General features: G+C 39.2%; 1 protein-coding gene across 3 annotated transcripts in view; it reads left to right on the forward strand.

Annotated features, from left to right (window-relative positions):
* LOC127444862 (hsp90 co-chaperone Cdc37-like) overlaps positions 1-10,355 on the forward strand; it is a 31,569-nt gene extending 21,214 nt beyond the window's left edge. The window contains exons 1-8 of one of the 3 annotated variants that reach the window (XM_051704449.1): positions 2,266-4,131; positions 4,471-4,752; positions 4,830-4,935; positions 5,074-5,189; positions 5,580-5,702; positions 5,784-5,966; positions 7,827-7,898; positions 9,777-10,355. In XM_051704449.1, the coding sequence (XP_051560409.1) occupies positions 4,477-4,752; positions 4,830-4,935; positions 5,074-5,189; positions 5,580-5,702; positions 5,784-5,966; positions 7,827-7,898; positions 9,777-9,908 (1,008 nt within the window). In that variant the 5' untranslated portion in view covers positions 2,266-4,131; positions 4,471-4,476 and the 3' untranslated portion in view covers positions 9,909-10,355. Of the gene's footprint in view, positions 1-2,265; positions 4,132-4,470; positions 4,753-4,829; positions 4,936-5,073; positions 5,190-5,579; positions 5,703-5,783; positions 5,967-7,826; positions 7,991-9,776 lie in introns of those variants that run through there. The other 2 variants (XR_007897885.1, XM_051704448.1) reach the window with 2 other exon arrangements.
* The last annotated feature ends 758 nt before the right edge of the window (positions 10,356-11,113 follow it).

Genomic DNA, 11,113 nt, shown 5'->3' on the forward strand with positions numbered 1-11,113 from the left:
CATTTACCATTCCAAATGAAGGACTTCGCTATGCTATCGAATTGCTTGAAATAAGAGAGGGGGACAGCTACAGGTAGGGATTGTAGCAGGTAGTTAAATTTTGGAATACAATTCATTTTAATAACATTAACCTTCCCAATCATAGATAAATGTAATGAATCCCACCTGCCCACATCGCTCAAAAATCTTTTTATTAAAGGGTCAAAATTGACACTAACAAAATCAGACAAATTTGCTGGGAATAAAATCCCCAAATACTTAATGCCCTGTTTGGACCACTGAAAGGCGCCCGGCTGGAAAGCCGTTACTGGACAGTACGCTGTCAGAGCCAAACCTTCGGATTTAGACCAATTAACTTTGTATACTGAGAACTTGGAAAAGAAATTAATAATTCTGTGGAGGCAAGGCATAGATCTAGTAGGTTCAGAGACAAATAATAAAATATCATCTGCGAAAAGCAGAAGTTTATGCGCCACACCTCCCGCCACCACCCCTGGAAAATCATCCTCCTTTCTTATCGCGGCTGCTAATGGTTCCAGGGCAAGACAGAACAATAAAGGGGAAAGAGGGCAACCCTGCCGAGTTCCCCTATCCAAAGTAAAATAATCTGAAATTAATCCATTTGTTTGTACCGCTGCTACAGGGTGTCTATAAAGTAACTTAATCCATCCAATAAAAGTATTTCCGAACCCATACATTTCCCAAATCTTAAAAAGATAATCCCATTCTACCATATCAAACGCCTTTTCGGCGTCAAGTGAGATGGCAGCGAACGGAGTCTGATCAATCGCCACTGACCACATGATATTGATGAAACACCTAATGTTATCAGAAGAGCTATGGCACCGAATAAACCCCACCTGATCTATATGTATAAGTGATGTCATAACTTTACTTAATCGATTAGCCAGAATTTTTGACAATATTTTTACATCTAGTTGGATCAGGGAGATTGGACGGTAACTTTTACACTCACTTGGATCTTTCTCTTTTTTAAGAATCGGACTGATCCGGGCTTGTGTCATGGTTGGTGGAAGCTTTCCATTCTTTAATGATTCAGTATAAACTTTTAACAAAATTGGAGCCAGTTCTGTAGCATAAGATCTAAAAAATTCAGTGGCAAAACCATCTGGCCCCGGAGCCTTACCAGTAGGTAGGGACTTGATTACCTCGTCAAGTTCCTCCAAGTTTATCTCAGAATCAAGAGAGTTTTTTTGCTCAATCGTCGGTTTAGGAAGATCTAATGGTTCCACAAAGTTTCTAATATCTTCATCAGTAGACAAAGACGTGGAACTATAGAGATCAAGATAGAATTCTTTAAAAGCATTATTAATATCAATGGCTGAAGTAAAAATTTCACCACCAGCAGATTTTACTGAGGGAATAGTAGAAAAAGACTCTCTCTGCTTTATATATCTAGCCAAAAGCTTCCCTGCTTTGTCCCCCGACTCAAAGTATGACTGTCTTGCCCTGAACAACCAAAACTCCACTTTCTGCGACAGAATAGTATTATATCTATATTTCAATCGGGTCAATTCTCTGAGGTCATCAGATGACATGCGGCGCTTCAGCTCTGCCTCGGCACTTTTAATATTTCCTTCCAACTCCACAAGTTCTCGTGCTTTGGATTTTTTGATGAATGAGGCATACTGTATGATTCGACCCCCTAAGAACCGCCTTAAGTGCCTCCCAAGCCACGCCCACAGAGGATACTGAGGACCAGTTGGTCTCCATATAAACACTGATTTCAGTCTTTAACATTTGTTGGAAATCAGGATTTTGCAAAAGGGGTACATTAAGGCGGCAACTATATGATTTCTTTTTCTCTATATGTGGCAACACCTCTAAACTCACCAGGGCGTGATCTGAGACTAAAATGTTTCCAATGGAGCAATCAACAACAGATGAAATGAGGGACTTAGATATAAAAAGAAAAAATCTATTCTAGAGTAAATCTTATGAACTGATGAAAAAAATGCATAATCCCTACCAGATGGGTTCAAAAGTTGCCAGATATCTACAAGACCAAGATTTTTACAGATCTTGTGAAGTGTCAGTGTTGCTCTAGGGGGTTTACACACTTTTGCTTCACTATGATCAAGGACTGAGTCCATCAAAAGATTAAAGTCTCCTCCCAATATTATATCATGAGGGGTGCCAGCGGCTTGCAACATCCCTTCAAGATCAATAAAAAAGCCCTGATCATCAGCGTTAGGTGTGTAAATATTAGCCAAAGTCAACCTTTGCCCCTGAATTTTAGCTAAAACAATAATGACTCTTCCTAATTTATCATTAATCTGTTTGAGACATTTGAATTGTAGATGTTTATTTAACAGTATAATGACTCTCCTGCTCTTACTTGAGCCAACACTAAAGAAAACATGCCTACCCCATATCTGCCCCAATTTTTCAGCTTCTTGCGGGGAAAAATGTGTTTCTTGAAGAAACACTATATCATATTTCTTGCGCTTAAGAACAGGAATAACCTTCCTTCTTTTTATGGGGTGCCCCAACCCATTTACATTCCATGTGGAGAGAGATAACCCATTCACATTAACATTTGACATATTGATATAATAAAATTTTTTTTAAAAATTAGTGTGTCAAAAACAAAATTATACAGACCACATTCCCCAATAATGCAACAATCAAACCCCGAACTTCCCCGTAACAAAACAAACAGAAAAAAAAAACGTGCGCATTAACCCCACGCACGACAGTGCCAACCGGCGACAATCCCTCTAAATTCAAAGAGTCCATGTACGCCTACGAGAGCCCCCGCGACAACTTTGCCATTGGATTGCTCGAGTCCGGTGCTTCTGCACAAATTTTGTGAGGCACAATTACAATAACAGGAAATACTTTGTAAAACATACCCCAGCCAACAGGCAGAATAACAGAAAAAACACGTAGATTCTTTCACAGAACTGTGTCGAAGGTGTGTTCCTCCACAAAACAAGCTCCAGCCGTTAGGCAGAGCCAGCGCGAAAAACAAAACCGGCATCCCGGTTCCTCGGATGATCAAGAGCCAAACTAACCTGGAGGCCGTGCGCAAAAAAAAAAAAAAATAAATAAAAATAAAAAAACACCATAACTTACTCAGCCTGTCAGCTTTATAAAAGATGTCCTTTATGTGAGCATATAGATATTTTGTGGTCATCCAAAGTGTCCATTCTCGATCTGGCCAGAAACTTCAGTATAACAAAAAATCTTCCGTCAATGCAAACGTTTCTTGGAGTCATGCCATAAAACAAACTCCAGCCGCTAGGCGGAGTCAACACAAAAAGAAACAAAAATGGCACCCAGCTTCCTCAGATAATAGAGTTCCTGAACCGTGAGTCAGTCCAATAATATAAGAAACATCAAATGGCTTACTCCAATGTATTTATAAAGGAGAGTGCCTGTTTTGGACAAGTAAATACTTTGCGACCATTCTTCGTTTCTATTCTCAGTTTGGCCGGGAACATCAGAGCAAACGAGATCTTTTTCTGATGTAAGAGTTTCTTGCATTCTTTGAACCGATCGCGTTTCTCTCTTGTGGAATTCGCAAAGTCTGGGAACAAGAAAATATTATGGTTCTTCCAAGAAAGCTTCCCTTTGCTCCTCGCCTGGCGCAACACGAGATTTTTATCGGATGATTTCAGAAATTTGGCCAGAATGCATCGAGGTCTATCTCCCTCAGCAGTTCTGTGAGCCGGGACTCTGTTATGTCGAGCAGATTCGGGAAAAGCTTGTCTAGGAATTTCACCATATCTCTGCCCTCTTCATGCTCAGGAATTCCAACAATTCGTATGTTATTCCTTCGGCTCATATTTTCGGAATATTCCAGTTTTTCCGAAATTAATTCCAAATCTGTTTTGGACACGGGCGGATTAGCGGTTAATTCCCTTTCCGATGACTCAAGATAATCGATTCGTTTTTCAACTTCTGTCACTCTTGTAAACAACTCGGAGATTTTTGTTTCCATCGCCGTAATCGATCGACATATTACAGCGAGATCCTCCAAGTCAGCAAGACCCTTCGTCAGCATCACCGACATGTTGGACAACAGACGCTGAATATCTTCTCCCGACGTACAGCCCAAATCGTGTCTCCGGTCCGCAGTCCCGTCAGAGGCCTCAGCTTGAACACGTAAGTGTCTTTTAATATCTCCAGAGTCTGAGAATTTTGACTTCTTTGCCATATTTACCTCAAAGAGCAAGTATGTAATTGGGTGTATCGAATCTCACCGGATCACAACATGAAAATAATTAAAAAACTAGCAAAGTTCGCAGAGCTCGTGTCTCACACGTCTGTCTCTTGCATGGCGTCACGTGAACCCTCTCCCAGCCCCAGTTTTAATATTGCAGCATCTATCACTATCTTCAGGTGAAATGTGCAAAATAATCCTGCAGTGTGACTGTGATGTTGCACGTGTGTATTTAACTCTCTCTTTCATGTTAAAGCAGTCTCTCTTGCCCACCGTCACAGGCTCGCATGGAGCGCATGGAGGCCTTTCTGAAGAAGGGCGAGGAGATCGAGAAGAGCCTGACAGAGAGCAAGAAGAAGCTGGCAGAAGTGCAGCGACGAGTGCAGGAGTTGAGCGTGGCATCCACAGACGAGAGTAAAGCAGAGCTGAGTAAAGCTCAAGCAGAAGAGAAACGGCTGAAGAAAGAGGAGAGATCCTGGGAGAAGAAGATGGAGGAGCACCGCACGGAGGAGAAGAAGATGCCCTGGAACGTGGACACACTCAGTAAAGAGGGCTTCAGTAAGGTGCGTCATGCTCACGACAGCAGGTGAACACACACTTGTGTTTTTCTCACACTGACACACTTCTGTTGTGTCTTTAGAGTGTCGTCAATGTAAAGCCGGAGAAAAAGGAGGAGACGGAGGAAGAGAAAGAAGAGAAACACAAGACCTACGTGGAGAAATACGAGAAACAGATCAAACACTTTGGTGAGCGTCTGGATTGTGCGTATATTTATCAGAATATATGCACGGAATTGGTACGGTATTCGTTATAAACACAGCTTATACAATGTGCACGGTTAGGATTAGGCTTTTTACACTGTTCATATGGTTGTGTATGTGCAGGGATGTTGCGGCGCTGGGATGACTCTCAGAAATATCTGTCTGATAATCCTCACCTGGTGTGTGAGGAAACTGCTAATTACCTGGTTATCATGTGCATCGACCTGGAGGTGGAGGAGGTACGTGTGTGTGTGTGTGTGTGTGTGAGGTTTCATGTGTTTATGTGAGGATGCTAGGTGTAAAATCTGAAAATATCAGCAGATTGTAAAATTGGGTTTCCCAGGCCTAGAATAGTCATGGAAAATTCTATATTTTTCAAGTTATGCTCTGCTGTAAAATATCCTGTCAGCTAGGCATTGCTCTGGTGTAGTGTTATATTCTCTCACAAGTCATAGTGAAGTTTGATTTGTGATTTAATCATTTCTACTCAATGAATCAGCCAAACTGGTTCTCAGTCAAATGGTTCAGTAGTGAATCAGTCTGAATACAAATGATTTTTAAAAATCCTTAATCACAAATGAAAAGAGATTGATTGGTGATATGGTGTGTGAACTCCGTTTGTGTTGCAGAAACACGCTCTGATGGAGCAGGTGGCGCATCAAACCATCGTCATGCAGTTCATTCTTGAACTGGCTAAGAGTCTGCAGGTGGATCCACGCGGCTGCTTCCGGCAGTTCTTCACAAAGATCAAGGTGTGTGTGTATGTGTGTGTCGGCAACTACGTCCCTGGACTGTGTGTGTGTTTTTCACTGTTTGTGTGTGTGTCTATTCAGACTGCAGATCAGCAGTATCAGGACGCATTTAATGATGAATTGGAGTCATTTAAGGAGCGTGTTCGCGGCCGAGCGAAGATTCGGATTGAGAAAGCAATGAAAGAATATGAGGAAGAGGAGCGGCAGAAGCGTTTGGGTCCCGGCGGTCTTGATCCGGTGGAGGTGTACGAAACCCTGCCTGAGGTAACAGTACTAAACTTTACTTGCACCAGCATTTGCTCATTAAATTTTGTCATGTAATATAAATAGCTCATGAAAAAAATTTCTGAGCAGCCACAGTACCACAACAGATGCCCCACTGCCTTCACTTCATTGCAGAGACCAAAGATATCTAACATCACTGATATCTGTGTCTAATATCTGTGTCTGATATCACTGATATCTGTGTCTGATATCACTGATAACTGTGTCTGATATCACTGATATCTGTGTCTGATATCACTGATATCTGTGTCTGATATCACTGATATCTGTGTCTGATATCGCTGATATCTGTGTCTGATCACTGATATCTGTGTCTGATATCACTTATATCTGTGTCTGATATCACTTATATCTGTGTCTGATATCACTAATAACTGTGTCTGATATCACTGATATCTGTGTCTGATATCACTTATATCTGTGTCTGATATCACTAATAACTGTGTCTGATATCACTGATATCTGTGTCTGATCACTGATAACCGTGTCTGATATCACTTATATCCATGTCTGATATCACTGATATCTGTATCTGATATCACTGATAACTGTGTCTGATATCACTGATATCTGTGTCTGATATCACTGATAACTGTGTCTGATATCATTTATATCTGTGTCTGATATCACTTATATCTGTGTCTGATATCACTAATAACTGTGTCTGATATCACTGATATCTGTGTCTGATATCACTTATATCTGTGTCTGATATCACTAAAAACTGTGTCTGATATCACTGATATCTGTGTCTGATATCACTGATATCTGTGTCTGATATCACTGATATCTATGTCTGATATCACTTATATCTGTGTCTGATATCACTGATATCTGTGTCTGATATCACTGATAACTGTGTCTGATATCACTGATATCTGTGTCTGATATCACTAATAACTGTGTCTGATATCTGTGTCTGATCACTGATAACCGTGTCTGATATCACTTATATCCATGTCTGATATCACTGATATCTGTGTCTGATATCACTGATAACTGTCTGATATCACTTATATCTGTGTCTGATATCACTGATAACTGTGTCTGATATCACTGATAACTGTGTCTGATATCACTGATATCTGTGTCTGATATCACTGATATCTGTGTCTGATATCACTGATATCTGTGTCTGATATCACTTATATCTGTGTCTGATATCACTGATATCTGTATCTGATATCACTGATAACTGTGTCTGATATCACTGATAACTGTGTCTGATATCACTGATAACTGTGTCTGATATCACTGATATCTGATATCACTGATATCTGTGTCTGATATCATTGATATCTGTGTCTGATATCACTTATATCTGTGTCTGATATCACTGATAACTGTGTCTGATATCATTTATATCTGTGTCTGATATCACTGATAACTGTGTCTGATATCACTGATAACTGTGTCTGATATCACCGATGTCTTTGTCTAATATTGGTGATATTTGTGTTTGATATGTCAAAGACATCGGTGATATCAGATACCAGACACTGATTTAAGTGGTAGCAGACAGATATGCCAGTGATATTGGACACAATATCAAAGATATCAGAAACAGATCAGTGATTGACATATCAAACACACATATCACCAATATTAGACAATCACTGATCTGTTTCTAATATCTTTGATATTGTGTCCAATATCACTGGCATATCTGTCTGGTATCTGATGTTACTGACATCTGTGTCTGATATCTCTGGGAGGTTTGTAATACACTGTTTCTGTTTTTATATTTTCTGTACCACTTTAGAACAACAAGCATTTGAATTTAATATAGCTGATATTCAGGTTTGATATCATTTGATCTGTCTGTTGTTCTGATCGCAGGAGATGCAAAAATGCTTCGATGAGAAACACATTCAGATGCTGCAGGACACTATCAGCAAAATGGATCCCACGGTCAGTGTGAATGATTGAAAACCAAACAGAAATATTGACAGAATTCAATCAGGATTGGAAACAACAATAATGTAGTAGATGAAATAGACTTGGTAAGATCTGTTCCTAAAACCTAAATTAACTGTTGAATGTGATTATTTTTGAGCATTTCATGGTGTATACACTGGCGGCCAAAGGTTTGGAATAATGTACAGATTTTGCTCTTTTGGAAAACAATTGGTACTTTTATTCACCAAAGTGGCATTCAACTGATCACAATGTATAGTCAGGACATTAATAATGTGAAAAATTACTATTACAATTTGAAAAAAAAATGTTCAGAACTTCTTAAACTACTTCAAAGAGTTCTCATCAAAAAATCCTCCACATGCAGCAATGACAGCTTTGCATTCTTGTTATTCTAGCTGTCAGTTTGTCCAGATACTCAGGTGACATTTCACCCCACCCCACACTTCCTGTAGCACTTGCCATAGATGTGACTGTCTTGTCGGGCACTTCTCACGCACCTTACAGTCTAGCTGATCCCACAAAAGCTCAATGGGGTTAAGATCCATAACACTCTTTTCCAATTATCTGTTGTCCAATGTCTGTGTTTCTTTGCCCACTCGAACCTTTTCTTTTTGTTTTTCTGTTTCAAAAGTGGCTTTTTCTTTGCAATTGTTCCCATAAGGCCTGCACCCCTGAGTCTTCTCTTTACTGTTGTACATGAAACTGGTGTTGAGCGGGTAGAATTCAATGAAGCTGTCAGCTGAGGACATGTGAGGCGTCTATTTCTCAAACTAGAGACTCTGATGTACTTATCCTCTTGTTTAGTTGTACATCTGGTCTTTCACATCTCTTTCTGTCCTTGTTAGAGTCAGTTGTCCTTTGTCTTTGAAGACTGTAGTGTACACCTTTGTATGAAATCTGCAGTTTTTGGGCAATTTCAAGCATTGTATAGCCTTCATTCCTCAAAACAATGATTGACTGATGAGTTTCTAGAGAAATCTGTTTCTTTTTGGCCATTTTTGACCTAATATTGACCGTAAGACATGCCAGTCTATTGCATACTGTGGCAACTCAAAAACAAACACAAAGACAATGTTAATCTTCATTTAATGAACCAAATATCTTTCAGCTGTGTTTGATATAATGGCAAGTGATTTTCTAGTACCAAATGATCAATTTAGCATGATTCCTCAAGGATAAGGTGTTGGAGTGATTGCTGCTGTCTAGATTTGATCAAAAATGACTTTTTTCAAACAGTGATGGTGCTGTTTTTTACATCAGTAATGTCCTGACTATACTTTGTGATCAGTTGAATGCCACTTTGATGAAAGTACCAATTTCCTTCCGAAACAGCAAAATCTTACATTATTCCAAACTTTTGGCTGCCAGTGTAATATCACATCTGTCAGTCATATTTCTTGCCCATTGCTCCTAGAGAAACTGCTAGATTTAACATGCATACTAAACATGAATAATAAACCCTTTGACTACTTCTGTGACAAATACTAATCTCCATGAGGGTCAGAAACAGCACACGTCATCTCTCTCCCTGAATACTACACTAGTGCAGGATGTATCATCAGCTTTCTTGAGAGGTCTTATTTTAGTTTGTGGAGAAAGCTCTGACTGGATGATACAACCGTCACTCATCACACACCAAGGCATTTTCTTAAAGGAGCAGACACATTTACCAATTCACAGATTTACCATGTGCTGGGCAACCATTACATAACATCCATCCCAAAATTACACAATGTGATTAGCAACAGATCTTTTATGCATGCAAAATCAGGTGTTTTTTTCCAGAGGTTAAGTTTGTGTTCAAAGTGAGGAGAAAAAGATCTTGTGCTGTGGTGACTGTAGTGTGATGGTGTTATTTGACTGTTGCAGGAGGCCAAATACCACATGAAGCGCTGCATTGACTCAGGCTTGTGGGTGCCAAATTCTCAAGGAGCAAACGAAGAGGCAGAAAAAGACGCAGACGAGCTGCAGTATGAAGAGGTGCGGAAACAAGATCAGTGACTGTCACTGGAACATCATCAAAGCAGACTTAACAAGACAACAGAGCTTGACCGCTGACCCCAGCGCTCTGTCAGTCACACTATTATACATAAAGTCCATGTGATTCATGGCAGACCCACTGTGCTGATAGGTCACCCTGAGTGATGCCCATCTCTCCTTGATACTTTTATGATTTTATTTATCAGTGTTTGTTCTGCTCTCATTAGCAGTCATCTTGAACTGCAGCTGTCACTCCATTAATCAGAATCTTAAATTAATTAACAGGATTATCATCATGGAATGAGCTGATAGATTGTATTATGTGGTTTGATTGGATGTTTCTTACAGATTTTTTTTTTTTTGCATCAGTGTAAGCTCTGTAGTATTACACGTTAAGAAATTAATCATCAAAATGAATATTAAGTAGTTAACTGCTCTTGATAAAATAAAAACTTGCAGAACTTTCAAGGACTGTTTTCGAGGGAACACTTTAGCATATAAACTGACAATACATTTCTCATTTAATGCATCTGATTTTAGGCATTTTAAACATGTTAAATGTAATTAAGTCATCATGCCGGCAACTGCTGCTGTAGAGAACGGGCCACTTCCGCAGCCTAATGAAGAGTTTCAATTCAGAATTTCAGAATATTTACAAAAAATGAAGCTCTTACCACAAAAACTTACAGTAATGACTGTGACTAGAGTATAAAATCAGGCTTGAGCCATTGGACAAATACGATTTTAAAAAAAAAATCTTTTTTTTTGTGAAAGATAATTTAGATAACAGATGACACTAAATCATAATGAATGTGATGAGGGGAATCTAAAAGTCATTTAATACACAACTCAGTCACTGCTGAAAGATTAGCTTGTTTTTCATGGGTGAAATATGAAGCATTTCAGGAACTAATTTGATGTGTTAATCTCTTTTCACTGTGACATACTAATTTAACATGTAAATTAAAAGTGAGCGTATCAAAACATTAACGGCATTCAAAATTGTTACAGGACACCAGCTTTTGCAGTTCCGAGCACATATTTTATGTAGAAAGAAAAAAGCATATACAGCCTCATCATCGTACAGGAGGAAATGTAACAGATCCAGTAGAAATATTGAAGCTATATTTAACGTTTGATTGGGTTAAATACTGTTGAACTGTTTATTAAACCAGTATTATTACTATTGATCAGTGGGAGAAACTACGACACTTTAAACACTGATA

This window comes from Myxocyprinus asiaticus, chromosome 8, assembly GCF_019703515.2.
Source record: "Myxocyprinus asiaticus isolate MX2 ecotype Aquarium Trade chromosome 8, UBuf_Myxa_2, whole genome shotgun sequence".
Taxonomy (NCBI): Eukaryota; Metazoa; Chordata; class Actinopteri; order Cypriniformes; family Catostomidae; genus Myxocyprinus; species Myxocyprinus asiaticus.